The sequence below is a fragment of the Agelaius phoeniceus genome, chromosome 13, assembly GCF_051311805.1.
Source record: "Agelaius phoeniceus isolate bAgePho1 chromosome 13, bAgePho1.hap1, whole genome shotgun sequence".
NCBI classification, from domain to species: Eukaryota; Metazoa; Chordata; class Aves; order Passeriformes; family Icteridae; genus Agelaius; species Agelaius phoeniceus.
In genome coordinates this window covers 2,849,971-2,871,937 of record NC_135277.1, presented here as the reverse complement: position 1 = coordinate 2,871,937, position 21,967 = coordinate 2,849,971, and the positions used below count along the sequence as shown (strand labels likewise).

At 54.1% G+C, this 21,967-nt stretch overlaps 1 protein-coding gene across 5 annotated transcripts in view; it reads right to left on the bottom strand.

Moving 5' to 3' along the window:
• The window catches only part of PCSK6 (proprotein convertase subtilisin/kexin type 6), a 49,439-nt gene that overhangs the window by 14,084 nt on the left and 13,388 nt on the right, over positions 1–21,967 (bottom strand). For 2 of the 5 annotated variants that reach the window (XM_077185333.1, XM_077185332.1), the window contains 6 exons: positions 13,282–13,386; positions 8,973–9,083; positions 8,221–8,364; positions 7,573–7,649; positions 6,839–6,927; positions 3,572–3,744 (listed from right to left, as the gene is read on the bottom strand). In XM_077185333.1, the coding sequence (XP_077041448.1) occupies positions 3,572–3,744; positions 6,839–6,927; positions 7,573–7,649; positions 8,221–8,364; positions 8,973–9,083; positions 13,282–13,293 (606 nt within the window). In that variant the 5' untranslated portion in view covers positions 13,294–13,386. Of the gene's footprint in view, positions 1–3,571; positions 3,745–6,838; positions 6,928–7,572; positions 7,650–8,220; positions 8,365–8,972; positions 9,084–13,281; positions 13,387–13,646; positions 13,915–18,312; positions 18,579–21,967 lie in introns of those variants that run through there. The other 3 variants (XM_077185335.1, XM_077185331.1, XM_054641948.2) reach the window with 3 other exon arrangements.

The window sequence follows — 21,967 nt, the reverse complement described above, 5'->3', positions numbered from 1 at the left end:
GATGAGAGGTGATCTCAGCATGGGGAGCAGGGGTAAGTCTGGTTTTTGGGTGTTTGGTTAGGGTGGAAGGATGGGTCCCATCCTGCCCAGCACTCAGCCCCCTGTATCAGTCCCCACAATGTGCCTCTTGGCTCAGTCAGTCCCAGTTTACAGACAGTGACTCCCCAAAATCCAGCAACAGGATTTTGGCATTTTCCATGGGGCAAAACATCTTGGGTATTCAAAGTCCCTGGACCACAGCATGGGTGCTTTTAGGGATGGCCCTGCAGGAGGAACTGGCAGGGAACCCCCAAATCCCAAATCTCCCATGCCCACAAAGCCACTCATGAACCACCCAAAGCACCAGAATCCTTCTCCCAGCCTATCCTTAAAAGTTTCTTTTGCTTTTCTTCTATTTTTTTAACTCCCACTCTTTTCTCTCCCCTCCATCACTTGGCTGGAACCTCTGATGGAGCCATCCCCACTGGGAACAGCTGTGACCCCATTGGGAATTGAGGGGTGGAAGGGGTGTGCCTGCTGCTCAGACCTCCCCAGAGCCAGAGGAAAATCCCACCTGGCAGCAGAAGCTGTGGTGCCAACGAGGGGCCCCTAAAGAAGCCAACACCACAGGAAGGAGCCCCATTCACTCCTCCATCCAACCACTGCCAGGACACCCAGGAACAACCCAGCCCTGCGGGAGTTCACAGCAAGGTGAACATCCTAAAAAGGAGGATTTTTGGTGAGCCAAAAGGGTTAGGGGCAGGAAATGAAGTGGCTGGTTTTCTTCCGTGCCCCGTGAGGCAGAGCTCTCCAGGGAGGATGGAGCTGCCAGGCTTGGCAGGCGCGAGAGCAGCGGAGCAGCCCCGTCCTCCCCGCGGCTGCTCCTGCCATGGAGGAGAGATTTCAGTGCTCGCCTGGGCAGATCTGGTGTTTACCTCCCTCCCACTGCTCTGTGGCAGCTTCCTCCACAAAAAATAATAATAACAACAATAATAATAATAATAATAAAGCAGCTTTGCACTGGAGGAATTCACCGGGATTTATTGTGGGCTTTAGGCGCCAGGGGGAGCGGGAAGGTTTATTACCTGTCTCGCCCCCCTCCTGGGGCAGAGGCTTTCTGAGCTGACCCTGCCTCTGGATAGACAGTCTAAGTCAGGCTCTTTCCTTACTTTATGAAAGTTTTCATTATCTGGGCTGCCTCCCAGCAAAACTGGGTGGGTATTTCCCTAGCAAAGATTAATAGAGCTGTCTGGAGCTCTGCAAGAAAAACTGCAATTGCCAAGGGAATTAGGGAGCAGGAACTGCCCTGCTCTGCATCATAGAGAGCTCAACCCAGCTTGCCAGCCCACCAAGCCTGCTGCTGGCATCTCCCATCCCACTTTCCAGGGTTTCCTGGATCTCCAAGGAGGCAGCATCCCAGCCCACACGCTTGGCACAGACCGTCCAGCTCACCCACACCAAAGTTAAAACACCTCCAAGGATGGGTCCCACTGCATGCAACTCAAGCATTCCCAAATCACTAATCAGAGGAATAAAACCTGACACAATTGGCCAAGCATCTGGAGATGGAGCAATGATTTTGATTGGGATCAGGAGACTGGGAGCCCAGACCTCCCTTTCATCCCTCACCCCGAGTGTTGCACCCACGGGACCCAAGAAAGGCTCAGACCTGCTCCAAACCCACGTCCCCTGATGCCCAGGCAGGGCTGCACAGGGATAAAGTGGGTATGGAAACAGCACAGTTACCTGAGGACATGAACAGGCACATGAATGACACTACAACAATGCACAGCTAACACCTGACAGCATTTCCTGGTGAGCAAGAGCTCACCACAATTGCAGCTCCTTCGAATTGGAAAAATCCATTCTTTCCCTTTGCTCTCAAACAAGGAGCAAGCAAGATTTCTGTAAGCAGACCCCAAACATCCAGCTTCTTAATTTGCCATCCTTCTAAGACAATGCAATGCCAGTGGGGGTCTCCTGGCTGCTATAAAACCTGAATCTGGGCATCATTTAAACCAGGGAATCCCTCCCTGGCCAAGCTGGGGCTGATCCAGCTCACCCCAGCAGCTCATGGGTTGGCTGTGGGATGCACAGCATCTCCTGCTTCCTCAGCTCTGCAGGGCCTGGGTGTTTGCCCAATAGCACTCCATGAATGACCAGGATAAATATCCCCTCGTTAGCTTGGGAACTAATAAAGTGTGGCTGGAGGAACAAGAAACAAGATGATAAATTACCCCAGCGCAGTCCTATCGCTAATAGATAAAGGTTATTTTAATGTTTCCATTAAAAACTCAATTTTAAGGATTTATAACTTGGTTACAGCTGTTTGCTTGGGCTAAAGGTGGCAGTTAACTATCTGCTTGCAGCTTTCCTTGTTATTTAAGGAGATGGAGTTGGCAATTACGAGTTGTGCATGTGGGATAGTGGGTGCTGCAAACACGGGGTGGCAGTGGAGGGACTGGGGTGTCCCCTGGGAGGCAAAAACAAGCATCCTGAGACAGTGGGGCTGTGCTAGGCAAGTACCCTGCTGCTGCCCGTTTGCTCCTGCATGGAAAAATAAGGTCTAAAAAGCAGCTTGTTCCCCGTATTTACACGGCGTGAACTGCCCGGCACTTCAATGGATTCCTCGGCAGGCTCACCGCCCCAGCAGGAAATCAAGTAAACAGTGGGAAAGGCACTCCACCCTATTTTTAGATAAGAGGCCGCCCCAACTCCCAGCACACTGCAGGAAGAGGCAGCAGAGGAAGGAGTGGTGGCAGAGGTTGAAGTGGGGGCTTCACAGCCTGGCCTGGGGCTTCTGGCAGTAGAATCCAACCCCCAGATTCTCTGGAGCACCCAGGGAACAGCCACTGTGAAGCCCCGAGCCACTGCGACACTTACCCACAGCGCTCCCGAGCTGCCAAAAAGGCCTTTTTCCCAATGCTTTAGCCAATACTGGGCATTTTTTAAAAGTACCCAAAAAGGGAAGGGGCACAGGAAGGGGCCAGTGCATCCCCAGCAGGGACTGGCAGCTATCAATCATATGTGATATTGGCCAAACAAGGACAACAATCCATTGTCAGATCCTGTGGCAGCATCCATGTCCCTCCCCAGCCATGACACAGCCACTTGTTCTGGGTGGAAAACCAGGGGAATGCTTAACGTGACAGAGGCCCCTGCAAAGGATACCAGGAGCCCAAAGAGCATGGAAGAGAGGGTTGGACATACTGGGGATTGGGATACTGCTCTTTCCATCCACACCAGCATCCAGGGGGACATTTTGGGGTGCAAAGTTACCCCCCCAAGAACCACTTTGGGTTTCTCATCCTGGCAGAGCTTTGCACAACTTGGGGCCTCCCTGCTCTGCTGGGGCCGTGCCGAGGGGTCCCACCAGCACCAGGCACCTCCCGCCGTCACCACCCTCGGCCGCCAAATCCACCAGAGCTCTTAGGAACACCAGGGACAACTAGGAAAAATTAGAGATGATTGGCTCCCCCCCGCCCCAGCCCTAGTGCTGGCATTGCCTCGGGGGCCGAGCTGCCCATCCCCGCACCAGACCCCAGGACAGGAGGAGGAGGGCGAGCGCATCTGGGCGCTGTGGGATCCACACCTTTTTAATGCCTTGCTCAAAAGCCTGTTTGGCCAATAGACCAGGTCCATCAACTGTCTTCCCATCATCATCTGGCCCCCAGCTCGCGCTGTAAATGTCAATGTAATCGGGTCTGATGCCAAGCGACTTCGCTTCAACAACATCTGTTACATCTCCATCTAACATACGAATGCCTAAAAGCACAAAAACATCAGATATTAGGGCTTCACGGCGTGGATGACAGTGTGAGGATTGCAATCAAAGGGCTTTGTTAACGGCGGCGGAAACCGCACGGCTCAGGCGTGCCTGGAATAGCTTCAGCCCGTGGCCCCGCATGCCAACAAGCCTGGCAGCAGGATGCTGGGGAGCTATGGGGAAACTTCTCTGTGTTGCTGGCTTCATGACAAGTGATGGACAAGGGGGTCTTAAAATTCACTTCCCCTCATTTGGTGGGGAATGGGTGGTGGTAGTGGTACTGCACTCCCCAGGGACAAAATCCCCCCACTAAAATCCTTTTTTCTCCCCTTTTGATTCCTTAGCTAGCACATTTCTCCACCTGGAAGATTTTCGTGTTGCCTGAACACTCATGCCCCTCAGCTTCAGGCACATTGGTAGGATGAAGCCTCTCCCCTTGAGTGGGGATGACTGTGACTGTTCCCAAACCCCATCACTGCCCAACTGATGCCAGCAGTTCCCTGGAGAGGGAAAAGCCCCGGGAAAAAAACCCAGGCTGTGGTTTGTATGGCCAAAATCAGAGCCAGGACCCCAAGACATGGGACAACAATGCCACCTGGGATAACTCTCACTTTCAGCTGGGAATGCCAGCAGGTACCAGCCAGGATGCTCACAGGCAGAGCCCACCAGCCATGGTGGGCTGGGCTGGGGGATTGCTGCACACCCCCAGCCTCTGACTGCTGCAATATGAGAGCACAAACCCCTCTGCTCTCCATCACCCTTTCCCTGCTGGGTTTCCTCTCAATACAGTGGGTAGAGGGTGCCAGGCACCCCAGCAGGCTGCCCAGAAACAGCCCTTGCAGGAAAAGCAATGCTGGAAATTTCAGCATCGTATTTTGTCAGCCAGGGAGAGTCTGGTTTATGAAAACGCATTTCCCCTTCCACATGTATTTTGTCTTAAAGCAAACAAATGCAGGCAGATGTCATTCCAGCTGCAGCTGCACTCTGGACACCAGTCAACTCAAATATCTCCTTCTGACGCTGTCCCCAACCAGCCAAAACCAAGCTTAGAAATGTAAAATCAGGGAGCAGAGCTGTTCCCAAAAAATTCCTCTTTGTCAACAAGAAAACACAAGGAGAAGGGGCGAAGAGCCAAGCCCAGCATCTGAGCTGCACACGGCAAGGAAAGCCAGCTGAGGGATGGGGTTTGTGCTTGCTGTATCTGGCTGTTCTCATCAGCAAGCCCAAAATCAGCCTAAAGTCAACCCAAAGCCAACCCAAAGTCTGCCCAGAGACAGCCACCCGCAATGAGGGGCTCCCTGGTCAAATAATGGGGAGCAGGAGGGAGCAGGGGTGGGTGCTGCGAAATAAATGAGGTTTGTGTCACACAGGAAGCAACACCCACCTCCCAAGTAAGCATTGGAGGAGAGGGAAGAGGAGGAGGAATGGCAGGAGCCCTTTCCTTGAGCAGTGATGTGTTTTGCCCAGGGCATATGAAAAGCAATGCAAGAGCACTGAAGAGCAGCCAGTAAAATTAGATGGGAGCTCTCCGAGTGTGACAAATAGGCTTCCCCAACAAGTTGTGCTCATTAATCGCTGCTTTATTTGTGTAATCCATCTAAAATCACTCTCGCTGCAGCTATAGCGTATTTTCCTCCATGATCCCAAACTTGATACGGCTCAGACTCTATTTTTCCCCTTTGCCTGCTCACGTTGTGGGAAGCCCCCGGCTCCCAGCCCTCTGCCAGGTGTCTTGTCTCACTCAACACCTCCCCAGCACACCCCTGAGGCAAGGCACTCGTTAAAGGGAGCAAATTAAAATGAGACCCAGAGGTCGTCATAAAGTCAACAAGGAACTCTCGTCTCCACAGCTGCTGTAGAGAAAGGAGCATGAAGGGAATGGCCTGATCCTGCAGGATCCAATAAATCCCACTACGAGCTTTGCCTTGCTCTGCTGCTGCTTGCTGTGTGCTTGGATATGGGTTTTTAGAGGCAAGAACCCTCTAAGAAGCAAAAAGCCATCACACGTGTAGGGGGCACAGGAGATGGGATGGGATGATGTGCCATAGGCCTTACAGCCCTACCAGTCCACTCTTCACCCTCCCTGGGTTATTTCTTCCCTCTGGAGATTTTCCCAGCACAGACAACCCTGGGAGGTACTTGGCCAAGAGCACGATCCCTGTGGACACTGCTCCCATGCAGACACAACTCTAACAAAAGATGTTTCCTGCACAGCCAGGATGAATAAGCCAAAAGAAGGAATTAAACCCCAAATCCACTTGTGGGCATTTGGATCCCTGCTGCTGACAGTCACTTCTCCCAGCACTGGGGTGGTAGGAGGGGCTGCAGGAAAACCCCTCTCCTGTTCCAACCATGCCAGGGATGGGTCTGAAGGCTGAAAGAACTCAGCTCCAGGGATTTGTCCCCTACAGTGTTCCACCAGCCATGTAAGGTGGGACACCACACTCCCACCCCTGCTAAGACCCTCATGTCCCCAGGGTTGCCCCAGCTTAAACCAGTTCAGCTAATGCAAATGAACCCAGCAATGCTAATTAGCACTAGGATCCAATTTGGTGATGGAGATTCATTTGCTTTCCACACATGTTATTTGAGGGGCTGTGCAGAAAATCCTCCCTATATGCATCTCTGATCCCCCACCTTCTTGGTGTTTTTTCCCCCTGAGGATATTTTTGGGGTTCTCCCCAGGCCCCCTGCTCTGAGCAGCTCCTCAGCATCCCTTGACCCCGCAAATGAGTGACATCAGCTCTGAACCTCAGCCAGCACCACTGACCACAGCAAACACAGCCACCCCAAGGACAAGGGGTGAAAACACCACATCCTCAATCCACATGCACCCTTCACAGCAAGGATGCAGCCCAAGCAGGAAGTTTCCACCCTAAATCCATGGAGCCAGAGTCCCCTGTTTGCCATAGCACCCATCCTCCTCCCCCAACACCCCTGGGGCTCCCTGCAGCCAAGGCACCACGGAGGAGACTTTCTCCCAGGGGAGCAGCATCCCACCTCTCCCCCAGGAGCCCATTGGTGTGGCCAGGGTGGCCGTGGTCCCTCAGGGGGACGGTGAAGGGCAGGGGAGCCATGGAGGTGCAGCCTCACCTCCGATGCGGGCGTTGTAGGCGATGCCCACGATGCAGTAGGAGTTGTTGGCCGCTGCCGCCACCTCCCCCGCGCAGCGAGTGCCGTGCCTGCAAGGAGAAACCCCCATCAGCTCTGGCCATGGCAAAGGATCCCCCCAGCCACACCCCACCCAGCACCCAACACCAGCCCCGAGGCTGGAGCAGAGGAAGAAACTGCCCTTACCCAAAACCCACACCAGGCGGGTGGAGGAAACTAATGCTGAAAGCAATTTGCTGTTTGCATTTTGCACCTAAATCCAATTTGCTGTTTGCATTTTACACCTTGGTGCAACTTCCTCTTTGCATTTTGCACCTAAATGCAACTTCCTCTTAGCATCTTGCACATCTATGAAGGCTGCTCTTTGCATTCCTGTTTCCTTTCCACCTGTAACCATCCCACTTTAACTGAAGCCCAAAAAATGCATCCAGGCTTTGCCATCTCAGCCACCCATCCTGACTCACGTGGCTCAATCCCCAGCCAGGGCAAGGAACCCCCTGGTGCTGTATTGGGTGGCTGGAGGATTCATTATCTATTAGTGTAGTTGGCACCAGCTGAATTTGCATTAAACACAAGGACTCTGTGCAAAGTCCTTAACACAGCCTACTCTAGAGCACTGGGAATGGGGAAAGGGATCTGGAAGTCACTCCAGAGGGGACACCCAGCCTCAGGAACACTCCCAAACCCCTTGCTCCATTACAATTATCATCACATACTTGTTCTCATTGCTGGCATCGTAGCGTGGAGTTGGGTCGTGGTCATTCCCATTAACATCGTAGCTTGCAAGAGGGTCCTGAAAATATTAGATTCACCATTAAATTCAGCTTACTAGGTGCTTGTAGTGGCCAGTAGCTGCAGTGATGGCCAGTGCAGGCAATCAGAGCAGAAAATTACATTTTCCCTTTAGTTTCTGCCTGTTTGCTTGGAATAAATAGTTTTAGGCTGCAGTCCTGCGTGTTTCCCAGAGGAAATATCCTGCTACCTCAGGAACTGCTCCTCTGAACCCCAAATCCTGCTGGGTTCAGCAGGATTCATCCCTCCCACTCTGGCCATGTGGGGTTTGAGCTGGGGCTGAATGGGTTCATGCAGGTTTCTGGCTCTGCCCTGGTGAGCAGAGGGAGGAGGCTGCTTTCCAGGCAGCTGCAAAGGGAGTTCCCCCAATCCTCTTTATCTAAAAACCTCATTTCCTTCTTAAAAACATCTCAAACTTTTTTTTTTTTTTAAAAAAAAAACCAAAACAACAAACCTTTTCCTCTAAATATGCCAATGCACAGACTTCAGCTGTGTTTACACACTGAAATTCTCCATGAATCAATTCATGGTGAGGATCAGCCCCAGTCCATCCCGTCCATCCCCCAGCTCACATAGTTCTGCAGGAGGTCGGGGTGGTTCCTCTCTATGCCGTCATCCAGGATGGTGACCACCACGTTCTTGCCCGTGTAGCCCCTCTGCCAGGCTGCCAGGATGTTCATCTCCGACCTGCACCGACTGTTTTTATCACCACAGTGCTGCGGGGACAAACACAGCTGCAAAAGGGCTGCAACCCCATTCCAGCCCATCTAAGCAAACAGCCAGGCTGGGAGCCCATTTAATCAACCAGAAAATATATTTACAACCCACCCCCTGCCATATAACTTGCAGATTTGTTATAACTTTACTCCACAGATCAAGCCCATCCTGCAGCAGTTAATCCAGGCAATGCTATCTCCCCATTATTCTTTTCCTCTTCCATTTCAAGTACTATGGGCTCCTGGGTTTTGAAGTGCTCACTTCCTTTCCACCCTTAATTTTCAATGAATTTCCCTGTCAAATACAGATCGATGAAGCAGGCAGGAGAAAAATTATATTACAAATAGATGGCTGCAGCTCTGGGATGGGTAAAATACAGCAGTGCTGCTCCCAAGCCTTTGCTGTGCAGACCATGAAGAGGGGCTGCTAACAAGGGTGAAACACTTCGAACCAGACTCTCAGGTGTATTAATTCACTATTTTTAAATCCTGCTGCCAAGCACATTTGATGCTATTATTTCATTACTGGCTGGGCTGAGCAAAGATTGATGATGCATTTGCTTAGAAATAAATGACCCCCCCTAAAGCAGTGACAGGGAGACACCCACCAGGTACCACATGTTGGGCCACACCGGGTCATTGAAGGGCAGGGCATGTGGCTCCCCTCGGACCTGCCTCTTCACCCTCCTCTTCACCTCCTGCTGCTGCAGCCAGTCCACCTGCAAGCAGAGACCTGGGTCAGCACCACCCGTGGGCACTGAGCCTGGCATTGCCCACTGAAATGGGATGTGGGATGTGGGATGCAGAAGCAATGCCAGCCTCAGCCTGAACCCCATGCTCTGGCAAACCCCCATCTCCGTGGCCAGAGCTGCTGTGGAGACAGCAGCTCCATTTGGAAGGAGACGGGATAGATGGACAGACAGACAGGGTGAGCTCAGCTCGTTGTGCTGTCTAAGCCAGAGCAGATTCCTCTGCTGGAGCAGCAGAGCCCTGGAGCACAAATAACGGCGCCTCGGAGCGCGTGCCTGAGCCCCCCTGGCTCAGCGCAGCACAGAAGCACACGCTGGAGTCCCGCTGGAGACAGACCACATATTTCAGTGTTTAGTCAAAGTTTTGGAGAAGACTCAGGTGCTTGGCTTAGATTTTGGGCTGATCCTTCCTGCCGGCTGGGAGGCAGCAGCTCAGCCCTGAGGCTGTTCCACCTGGCTCCGCGCTGCTCATCCTTCGAGCTCCTTCCTCCTGACAAAATAACAAAAACTGGGGGCTTTACCCAAGCACAACACGCATTTCCCAAAAATATGTGATGGCCACACACGGCTGTGACAGAGCTCAGGGGACATGGCTAGCTCCACACAAGTATTTTTGGCAGAGGCTGCGTGTGAGGTGGCCTTGGAGCCGGCCACTCTGACATTTGTTTGCGTTCCAGCGGGGCATGACACGCAGGGAGATCAAACGGGAAATGATCTGGAAAAGGCCATGATTGGGAAATGCTGGTGTTTGCCCACGGCGCTGTGGCGGGAGCTGCCTAAGGTGCTGCTTTGGAAGCAGCCACATCCCATCCCTATCAAACATTAACTGTCCCCCAGACCCTTTATTGCCACACAAAGGGCTTTCCTGCCTTCAGCATGGAGGTGAAGCACAAGTTTAGTGAAAAAAGGTTATAAAAGTAATTTATAGACCAAATCTTTACAGATGTTCATGCTGGGGGAGAAAGGAGGCACCAGCCAATGAACTGTGAGGACAGTGTGGCACATCCCTCCTTGCTGGACACTTTCTTCCTGATGGCTCCGGGTCTTTTGGGAGCTACTCATGGAGATGTCTCTATTGTTGTGACTAAGGTTTTGTAACAAAAGGAATAAAAATACAAAGTGCAACTTTTGTTGAGCTCATTTATGTAAAACTGTCAGCTGAACTGAGTTCCTGCACAGTTTATTGCTTTGTGCCTCAGATGGAGGTGGATGTCAGAAACCCGACAGCTTCCAGCCTAGAGCTTGGGTTTTAAACACATATATATTATAAAGAAAAAAAAAAAAACCACTGTTGAAAGGAAAAAAAAATGTATTTCATAGAAAAATGATTTTCCACGCTGCCTTGGCTGCTGAGAGTGCACCACTTTGCTTACACAGTGATGGATTTAAACACTGGAAGCAAAAATATAACTTCATGGTCTAGTTAAAAAAAAAATAAAAGTACATTAAATAGGGGTTATGGCCCAAATAACAGGCTTTTTTCCTTAAAGCACCACTCCCTGGCAGCATTTCCATGAGTCTGGCTGCCCAAGCCACAGCTACCACATTTCCCTGCTGCTTTGCAGGACGCAGGAATGATGGTAAGGTGTGGGATTTTGGGGGGTTTTGCCAGGAGCTGCCTCACAGGGATGTCTTCATCTCAAACAGGCTCCTGATCGACCCCAGCGCTGCCAGCCAGGAGTCGATGGAGCCATCGTGTGTGGACACAGAGAAATCAGCAGTTTAAGGACATTGATTTCAAGGAAGAGTTGATAAATCAATGTGGCTGGCATGGGAAAATAGGCAAGCAAGAGGAGTCTGGGGCATCCCTGCAACAGCTCCTGCAGCTCATGAAACTCAGATCAACTTCCATTGCTGATCCAGGCTGGGGAAAAGCTTCTTGAAAATGTAAAATAAAGGGGAAAAAGGCTTTTTAGTACTAGAAATGGCCCAAACTGTTATAGCCCTGAGGCGCAGGGTCCCAGCTCTACCTTGCAAACCCTAATTATTGCAGAATCACAGAATGGTTTGGGTTGGGGGGGACCTTAAAGCTCATCTCACTCCAAATCTTCTGCCATGGGCAGGGACACCTTCCACCAAACCAGGTTGCTTCAAGCCCCATCCAACCTGGCCTTCAACACTTCCAGGGATCCCAGTGGCTGTGCAGGAGTTAAAGTGGAGATCCAGGATAAACAAGATGGTTCCAGCACATGTTTGCCATAACGCACAGCAAATAATTCAGATGGGGTTGATTTTGCTGTGGTGTGTGGCCAGAGGCACAGGGACCAAGGCCATGGCAAACCCTGATGAGGATTAGGAGACTGGAGCAGTGAGGATGGAGGCTCAAGCACTGTATGGACCAACAGGAGCATTCCAGCGAGCAAGGGAAGTTTATGGCAGTAAGAGCTGCAAGTGGAGCCCTAAGAGGGGTGGCACAGCGTGGTGTGACCCCACTCTGCACCCCACTGTCCCTCCCCAGCTCCCATCACCATGACCTATCCCCAAAATTACTGGATTGCCACATCCTTCCTCCCTTTCCATCACATGCCACATCTCTTGGCTCATACCAGCCCCAGCAGGAGCAGCCAGCTGCCCCAGGGTCTCTTGGGGCAACGGGGCAGCTCAGCAGCAGCATGGTCACACAAGGATCAGGACCCTGGCTGCTTCCCTGTGTGTCCTGGAGTCTCCCCTTCCCCAGACATCTCCTGGGGCTGGAGAGCTTGGTGTGGTCCTCCTGCCCAGCTCATGCCACCGAACCCCACAGCAAACAAATAACAGCACAGGAAACAATAGCCCCCAGAAGGCATGAACCACCCAACATCTGCAAACAACCGGATTGGCTGGTTCCTCAGGATTTCTGCAAGATTTGTTTCCATCCTCCCTATTCCAGCTCCTGTCCTCGTGCCTCGAGGTGATGTTTTCCTGCATGCATGCTAAGCTGGTGCCATCTGAATGCATCATTTAAACGATTTGTAAATGTAGATGGGAGAGGGGGAGAGACAAGACATGCCAACAGGTTTTGAACTGATAAGGAAGGATTGAGAGAACAGGAGTTAATTGCTGCAGCTTGGAGCCCACAGAGCAAGGTAAGGTAAAGGTTAATATGACTAAAAGCCAATTGATTTAGTTTGCATTATAACCAGACTCATTTAAATAGGGGTATTTCAAATGCAGAGAATTCGTTGTTTGCTGGGATGCCTGTGCACCCCCTGAGGGCAAACAGCTTTAATTAAAGCCCAGCACACTTCCAGGGCACCAGGCTCCCCTCGCCGAGGTTTCCCCCGCTGGCAAAGCAGCCACTCCAACGCCTCCTCCTCAAAAATGTGCTACAGACCTTGTCCAAATATTTAACAGCAAATCTCTCCGGAAAGCCTGGGGAGGGCAGGGCTGCTGTGTGTGTTTGGGGAGATGTGGATGGGGCCGGGTGTGGAAATGTCTTGGGAAGGAGCATCCCAAGGGTGTCTGAGCACCCCTAGGATGGCCAGAGGATGGCCAGACATCGCTGGAGGCAGCAGCAGCTTGCTACCTAAGGCTACTACATTCACCAAAATGGCTTTTTCTGCTTTTATGTCCCCCTCTCCCAAAAAACCTTCCCACCATTAACCCTTCCTCTGCTCTGCACAAGTCACATCTCACAGTGCTCAGGGGGAGCTGTGGGAGGAGGACAGCCAAAGGGGAGCCCCAGCCCTTCTCCACCACCCCAAACCCAGCTCGCCCAGGTCCCTCCTTGCCTTCTTCCCCCCGACCCCATTACTTTTGTCAATTCAGCTGTGCTGAAAATCCCTTTGGATGCTTGCTCTAGGAAAGAAGCAATGCAGAGCTATTGCCAAGGATTTCACACATAGCAACCATTGAGGCAGCAAGTGTTGTGGCAACTGGATCAACACCCTGAGCATGCAACAGCCTTTCTGTCCTGGAAAGCTTTTCCCCCTTTTCTTCCTCCCGGCTTTCAGGCAGATGTTAGTGTTTAGTCACTTTTACGTATTTTTCACCAGCGCTCTCCGTGCCCATGCCCAGTGAGTCACTCGTGTGTGCGCAGGGCTGTGGCTCAAGGGTAACATGTCATCCCAGGATGCTACAGCTCACTCTGGACCCACATCAAGCCAACAGCCTCCTCCAGGGACAGGCGGGGACCCCCATCCCACCACCCCACAGGGGCTGGGGGACACCAGGGTGCCCAGCCCCATACCTTGGGGTCCATGCGGAGGAAGTTGTGCGGTCCCCGGCTGCTCAGCGTGGAGCGCTTAAACGTCTTGCTGTGGTGAAAGTGGTAGTAGTTTTCCAAGCTTCCAATCTGCAAAAAAAAGAGGTTGTTTGGGTTGGTTTTTTTTTTTAAGTCTGTTTTTCCGTGGCTGCCCCCCCCATTTTGTACTGGCAGCATCAGTGCAGCCGTGCCCTGCACCCCAAATCCCTCAGTCCCACAGAGCTCCCGGGGCTGGGGAGGATGCAGGATGCTGGCACCAGCCCCGGTGCCACCGCTGTGACAAACAGCGTTGGTGGTCGGACGCTGCACTGGCACAACAGAGCCCGGAAAACATTTTTATGAATTTTCACCCATTAAATGCATCTTTGAAAACTGCCTTTCATCGGCTCCCAAGCAGAAATAATGAGCTAAAAATGAGCTCAGCAGCTGCGGCGCAGCCAGGGGAGCTGTGCCTCATCCTCCTGCCTTCTCCGCCCGGCGCTGCTCCGGCTTTGCCCCGGCTGCACATCAGGAGAGGTGATGCGATCCCCGCCCGCCCTGGGATGCTCCTGGGAAGCGTGGGATATAAATGTGCATCGCCTGGAGTGAGGGATGGCAGCATTTGCAGGAGAACACGGTGCCAGCCACGCCACCCTGCCAAGCCCCGGGGTGGCTGCGCTGCCTCCGGCCCTCTCAGCCTGGCATCTGGAGACACCACAACTCCTCTTTTTTCATCCCAAATGCACGGATAAAGTCCCGGGGCTATGCAATGAATCGAGGGATCTCAGCCAGACACCGCATGTGAAACATCCCACGGGGATTCACAGCCAGAGGGACGGGAATGACCCAAAAGCTGCACTCGCTGGTATGTGGCTCCCAGATCACATAATTTGGGTACAAATTAGGATTTTGCTATAAATTCACTTTTGCCTGAGTTGGTTTCCTTTCTTTTTTTCCACTCCACATTCCATGTCAGGAGCTGGATGTTGGGAGCCAGTGACATTCCCTGTGTCTTGCTCACAGGACCAGAAAGGGCCATCCTACAAGCACCCATCTGCAACCCACAAGGCAACATCTTAAGACCATGTGTGACCCAGGGGCCAGGGTGACATTCCTGAGGCCAGACCAGGGCTGGCTGCAATGGAACAGCAGGGAACAAACAGGTTTGTCTGGATCAGATACTAAAGCAGATGACAACTACTTACATCTTTATCACACTTGATACTTTGAGAACTGCCAGTGTCTCTTACAAGCATTAAATATTTAATTAGTCTTACTCTGCCTTTTATGCCAGGATGTCATTTCACCAACTTTACTGCTGTTAGTGTGATTTTTAGAATTTATTTCCACTCAAATTCATTTAAACCCTCCCCCTTCACATTACAGCATAGCTGGGCATTTTCTTTAACATCCACATAAAGAGGTTGCTCATTGCAATCTGTATTTGCCTTTTAGACCCATTCTTCAAATCCATTTAAAAAAGAGAAGGAGGGTGCTTCAACCTCTCCATATTTTAGGGAAACCTTGACAAGGCCACCCTGCCTCTTGCTCACTCTGCCTGGAAATCAGAGTACAGGGCTTACCACAAAATCCTGCAATGGGTTTAGGGTTGGAAGGGATCTTAAAGACATCCAGTTCCAACCCCCTGCCATGTGGGTCACCTTCCACCAGACCAGCTTGCTCCAAGCTTCATCCAGCCTGGCCTGAAAGAGGGATGGGGCATCCACAACTACTCTGGGCAACCTGTGTCAGTGCCCCACCATGCCCACAGTAAACAATTCCTTGCTAAGTAAAGAATTTCTTCCTCCTTTTTCACAAATAAATGCAAAATTATCATGTGATGCAAAGCAGCAAGAGCACAGGGAAGGTAATGATCTCATCACAGGCTCTGGGGATACATAGCCAGAGCAGCAGGAAAAGAACTCTGTGCCCCACTTCTTTATCCTCCTGGGATTTATGGGAAAAATAAGAAAAACCTTCCCATGATGGGAATACTTTGAAAGTCTGAGCAGAGGTTGGTCCCAGTGGACCAACCTGGTAGACCTCCAGATGTCCTGTTCCACCTAAGATATTCTAAGGAGAAAAACTTGTAAACGTCATTTTTCTTTTAAATGAAAAAGGATTTGTTGGTCCTCCTTGTGATCAGTCAGGTCAGTAAGTGCTTTGTAATGCAATCCCATCTCACCCAAACCATTTCATCTGTGCAAAGTACAGCTACACCAGCACTGGTGCCTTCCCAAAGGGTGGATCCAACCGGGAAGGCAGTGAGCCCTCCCCTCCCGGGGACACCACCCATTCCCAACAGGGACAAGAGGTACAGTCGCTGAGCTCCTGCCTTCAGGAATGTAATTCTCAAATGATCACGGATGTGTTCAGCTCAGTAAGGATCAAGCCAAGAGCTGCGGGATGACAGGAATCCAGGAAAGCTCCAAACACAGCCCAAAATTAATCCCATCCCTCTCCTGCACTGCAGGTGAGACCACTGAGAATGTGCCAGCCCTTCCAAAACTTAAGTGTTGGATACCACACAAGGAAAAACTCATATAAACCCTGGAACCAGGATGGGAAGGGGGTCACCATCACCCCCCAGGATGGGAAGGGGGTCACCATCACCCCCGAGCCTGCGGCGCTGCCCGGGGCTCCGGCGCCGTCCCCACAGCGCCCTCGGCCAGGGCCTGTCCCGGCTCGCCCCGGCACGGCCGGGGAACAAAGCCCGGCGGGAGGAATGAGCCGCCGAGGAATGAGCAGGCGTTCGAGGGTGTAAAAGCCGTTTCTTTTGTTTAGTTGTTTGCTTCACTTAAATAGAAGTTGACGCAAGTGATTCCCCAAGGGAAATGTCACTCTGCCATGACCCAGAAGGGTTTAGAGTGTCCTGGCTCGTGGTTTGGGCACGGGAAAATGCTCGGAGCTGTGTGTGCCAACCCCAGCAGTGCCTTTCCCGAGCAGTACCGTGTCAGGAGCCTCCAGGATTGCATCGCAGAGGAAAAGATGCCACCAGCCTCCAAGGCAGGGCTGAGCCTCCTTGCACTCAGCTGGGTCTTCATCCAGCGTCCATCACCTCTCCTCCTCCCTCACTGCTTTGGACTCCACTCAAACATCTTCCCAGGGTGATAACATCCTTGGCAGAGTTTCCCAGCAGGTCTTTGTCCAGAATCAGGCCCCCCAGGAGGGCACATCTCACTGGGGACAATGCCATCACCAGAAGCTCAACGAGCTGATGATGCAAGAGAAGAGGGGGACACCCAGGTCCTCACGAGGTTCAACACACCATGAACCTTGAGCACAACATTGCAAATGTCACACGTGAGCACACGTGCAGGGAAAGCAGTCCCTCAAGCTTTAACCCTGGACAGGACCCAGTGGAAAAAGCCCAAAAGCCAAAGGGAAAAGCTTGGAGAGATGGAGGGCTGAAGGCAGGGCGTTGAGAGCAGCTGGGGAAGCCCCAGAGGTGCACGAGCTCCCAGTATCCACGGGAAAGCTGGGAGCCAGGAACACCCTGATGCAACCACAGAAATATTTCCCTTGCTCTCCAGCCTGCACGGGGCTGCCCCGGGGAAAGGGCTCGGGGGAAAGGAGGGATGCTCCAGTGGAGCCACATTGCACCCATGGGCCAAATGCCTCCAGCATCATAGGGATGAGCTCACATAAACTGGATGCTGGGGCAGGAGGGAGGGGTAACAGATGCTCCAGCAGGGAAGGGACACAGCAAAAACCCAAACCAGGAGCTGACGTTAGGCTGATGCAACTTGGGAGAGTGGGAAGTTCAATCAAGATATTCTCTCCCTGAAGAGGGATAAACACTGAAAAGCCCTTTGGGTTGCACAACCACCTTCGCCCAGCCCTGTGATAGACGCGATTGAACAATACATGTGATTTTCCCCTTGGTGGGACGGGAGCTGAGCACGCAGGTAGGAGGCTGAGGGTGCGATGTGAGGGGTTGTCCCCCACGGGAGGTCACAGACACGGGTGCAGGAGACAATGTGCCCAATTCAGCCTCCCCCCAAAAAATTGTTTATGCAGCACCCCGTGACTTTAATTATAGTTAAAAACAGGGTTGCGATATAAAGCAAGGTTATAATTTGTAGTCCGGGAGACACCTTGGGCAGGAGGACGACCTGAAGTGTCACCCAGCCAAAAAAGCGCCGGGCAATAAACTCTGGAACAAACTCCGAGGACACCAGCCTGCATCTGGGATTGCAGAGGATGAAGAAATTGAAAGGAAAATGAGCTGCTGTGCGGAAAATCTCTTTTAAGACACCAGTGTTCTGCGGGGCTTTGAAAGCAAAAGTTCTCTGTGTTCCCAAGATCTCCGATAAAAACCCGGGCCAGAGAGTCCAAAGTTTGTTAAACCCACAAATACAACTTTCCGAGGTGGGAGGAACTTGTGCAAGCCCCCAGGAGGGCACCCCGAGGAGGGGCATCCAGCCGGGGGGAGCCCGCCCCCGGGCCAAAGCGCTCCGACAGCATCCCCGCATCGGCCCCGTTCTCATCCCGACCGCTCCAGGGGGCTCATCCCCCGCTCCCGGGACCCCCGGCATCGCCTCGGAGACCGGGCAGCTCGGCGAGACCTCCGCCAGCGGGGAGATCTCGGGGTCCATCTCCCGCTCCTGGGATCCTGCGCCGGTCCCGGGAGTGCCGGCAGTTCCGCGGGGCCCCCGCCGCCTCCCCGGCCCCGGGACCATCGTCGGCTTCCCGGTACCGGGAGTCCCAGTGCGACACCCCGTGCGGCTCTCCGGCGCCGAGCTCCCCACGCCGGGGATCTGCCGCAGGCTCCCAGTGCCGGAATCCCCGGCAGTTTCCCGAGACCGCTCCGCCTTTCCGATCCCGGGACCCTCAGTATCTTCCCGGAACCTTTGGCTCCTCTCCGGTTGCGGGACCCCCGGCGTGAGACCCCCGGCAGCTCCCCGATCCCCCGCAGGCTCTCGGTGCCGGAACCCCCGGCAGCTCCCCGGTGCGACCCCCCAGCCCCGCATCCCCCGCTCCCGGTGCCCCAGCACCTGCCCGCTCGCGGAGCCCCCCGGACCCGCCGCCCCTTACCTGCCCCAGGCTGATGTACCCGTAGGCGGCGGCGAGGCGGGCGGCCTCGGCGGGGCCCCCCCGCACCCGCACGGCCCAGTGGTTGGTGTAGACGGTGCGGGCGGGCTCGGCGGCGGCCCCGCGCCCGGGCAGCGCCAGCGGCAGCGCCAGGGCCAGCAGGCAGAGGCGGGCGGGCGGCGGGGCGGCCGCGCTCCCCGCGCCGGGGCCGGCGGCGGGCATGGTGCGGGGCCGGGCCGGGCTGGGCGGAGCGGGGCGCTGCGCCTTTTAACCGGCCCCGCAGCCCGCGGGGGCGGGGGGATGCTCGGGGGGGGCGGGGAGGGCCCGGGAGAGCGGGCGGACGGGGCGGCCCCCGGCACTGCCCCCCCGCGTCCCCCCGCCTGCCGCCGGGCAGCCCCGCTGCGTGCCCGGCGCTGCTCCCCGGAACCCCCCCGCACACCTCTGCAGCCCCCTGCCCGACCCCGGGCAGCTCCCCGGACCTCTCCGTGCGCGGCTCTGTGTCCCTTCCCCGCGGACCTCCGGGCAACTCCCTGTGCCCCCCGGCATTGCCCCTACGCGTTCCGGCGCTGGTCCCCAAGCAGAACCCCTGCGTCCCCCCGGGTGCCGCGGTGCTGTTCCGCGGAACCCCCCCTGCCTCCCCCTGCATGTGACCGGGCAATCCCCTGTCCCCGCTGCATCATCCCCTGCGCGCCCCGGTGCTGCTCCGTGAACAACCACCTGCATCCCCCCGCATCCCTCTGCATGCCCCAGCACTGCCGTCCGGGTTTCCCCCTGCGCCCCACTTCATCGTCCTTTGTGCTCCCGATTCCCCGGGGCACCTCCCCTCCTTCCCCCGCAGACAGCCCCCATGCATCCTCCCAGCTCTGCTCCTCAGGTAACCCATGGCACCCTTCAGAGAGAGCCCCCGCATCGCCCCCGCATCCCCCTGCATGCCCTGGCACTGCATCTTCTTTTGTGCATCTGCATTCCCCCCGGGCAGCCCTCCGTGCATCCTCCCAGATCTGCTCTGCAGGTACCCCCTGAACCCCGCAGAGAGACTCCCCACATTGCCCCTGCATTCCCTCAGCCAGCCCATCGTGCATTCCCTGGCTCCACTCCCCACGGAGCCCCTGCATCCCCCCTGGGCATCCAGTCTGAGCCCCCCTCCCCCTCTGTCTCCCTGGAATGCGTTGGCACTGCCCAAATCTCCCCCACCCCGTTCTCCCTGCATCCCCCCAGGCATCTCCCTCACCCTCACCCCTCTGTACAACCCCCCACTGCACCTCCCCCCTGCATGCCTCCAGCACCGCCCCCACACCCCTGGCATCCCCCTGCACCCCCAGGTGAACCCCAGACAGGTGGGGAGGGTTTTGGGACAGGACTCAGGATAAACCTGGACACCCGTAGGGCACCACGATAAGCCACAGGCTGGGGCAGACAGGCTGGAGTGCTGACTCTGCCTCCCACGGATGCCATTCAGGGAACAGCAGGGACCTCGCGGGATATCAGAAACTGGGCTTTGTTGGGGGAAGGTGGTGGCACACACAAAGGCCGGCTCAGGAGCGGCCCGGGGATGCTCTGTTCCACAGCCCTCCCTGCCAGTGCGGGCCCAGGCCGGCAGGGAGCTGCCCAAAATGAAAGGATGATTTCAGTGGCATTGCATTCACTCACATCACACCAGAACTTCACCTGAATGATATCCGAGCTTCAGAAACGTGCCCGGGGCTCCCAGGGTCCTGACAATGAGCAGCTGCATCCACAGGCTCTAGCCGGGATGGTCTCAGGGTGGCTGTGATTCCTGGAGTGGGTGTTGTCTGTTTTGCAGACCCTGACCAGATTTGGGGCCCCACACCCCATCTCTCTGAATGCAAACACCTTCCCGAGCCCCAAACAGATTTGCAAAACCTACCTGGGTGTGCAGGGGTGAGGGGGCATCCAAGGAGCAGTAAGTACAACCCATCACTGGAGCTGGAAAGGAGAATCACAGTCTGGTGCCACCCACTTGTACCAGCCCTGCCACTGAGCAGGTGAGCTAGTGAGAGTCTGAGGAAATAGGGAAGTACTCCCAGCTCAGCCGTGAGATTAATCCAAGGGAAATTTATAGGGAGCCTGTTCTGCATCAGACAGGGACAGAATCCTCTGGCAGCTCCTGCACTGGGCTGGCTTTGACCCATTTGCAGGCAGCAAATACATGGAGGGGCCAGATGGAGGTGAGTCCCTGTGCCACAGGCAGGCTTATCCCGGGAAATTACAAATATCAGCAAAATGGGGATTTGGAGGGTTTCTGTCTGCAAACAGTGTTGTACTGGCATTAGGGATGTGACAATTTGCTGCCACAATTTGCAGGCACTGGGGAGTTTGGTGACTCTCACCATAAGATGTTGCTCACTGAAGTCACTGTGGGTTATCACTGCAGGGACACAGGAGCCTCCAGGGCTCCCCACCCCACAGGTTCGCACAGCACCCTGGGCAGAAATGATGGGTTTTGTGTGACCATTCCTTCTGATTATGCAGTGAAGGATGGTTTCCATTAGCACCAGCACATTGCAAATCCAATCCTCACTTCCCATCCGGTTTATGGGCTTTTCCTCTAGTTTCCCATTGATTAAGGTGCGTGAGATGGATGAGCAGTGCTGGCGGGTGCTGGGTGTGCTACGTGTGTGATGCACATCCAGAGAGATGCAGGGGGCAAAGCCAGAGGAGAGGTGGGAATAGATGAAAGAAACCCTTTCGTTTCACAACATCCACCTCCCTCTGCTGGGGAAGGTCTGAGGGATGTCGGCAGGGGATGCAAAATAGGGGCAAAGTATCTCCACAGGGAGCAGAGAAGGGCGAATGAGCTCTGGCAGCAGCAGGGAGGGTTTGGGTTATGGCAGTGGGAAAAGCTTTCTGAAGCTTTTCAGAAGAGTGAAGATAGGAAAGAGGTTGCCTTTGCGGGAGTGTGTGTGCAAAACCTGATTGTGTCTGTGCTAGGTGATAAAAGAATGGGCAAATCCCAGGAGAGTCAGGCTGAATCCATGTCTGGGAGTGCTTTGCATCCCACTGCAATGCTCATCAGTGATCATCGAGGCCATCAAATCCTAGCTACGAGCTACATCACAGACCTTCCATCCCAAGGCCATTCACCACGACTCCCAATGTATCTGCCTGGGGAATAGTTACTGGTACCAGTAAAGCCCTGTGCCCAGTTCAGCCTGCAACACCATGTGAGCTGGGTGAGAGCTTTGCCCAGACGCTGACTGCAATGTTAGGACCCTGGTTTTGCTGCTCCCTGGTCCCTGCACTGCTCCTGACCCGTCTCCCACTGACATAATTTTGAAATTCAGAATGGCAATTTTCCCAGATGAACCCAAGGGATTTCCAGGGGTGTCAGGAAAGACAGACTTTGGCCCCATGTGCTTTGCAGTGGATGTAGACTAAGGCAGAGGCTCTGGTTAACTCTTTTCCTGGGATTATTTGAAAACCTGGAGAATTACAGTGAGCCACCAACAACACAGTAAATTTTGTGAGCTGAGAGGTTAAACAGAAGCTGCTGTAAAGGAAGCATGGAAAGAGGCACTGCTGAACCAGTAACATTTAAACTCTCCTGAATAAAATTCATAATAACCCTGGCATTTTATATCTGTCCATGAATTACAGTTAAAATCCCACCACGTCCCACGCATGCTTGTTGCTCTGT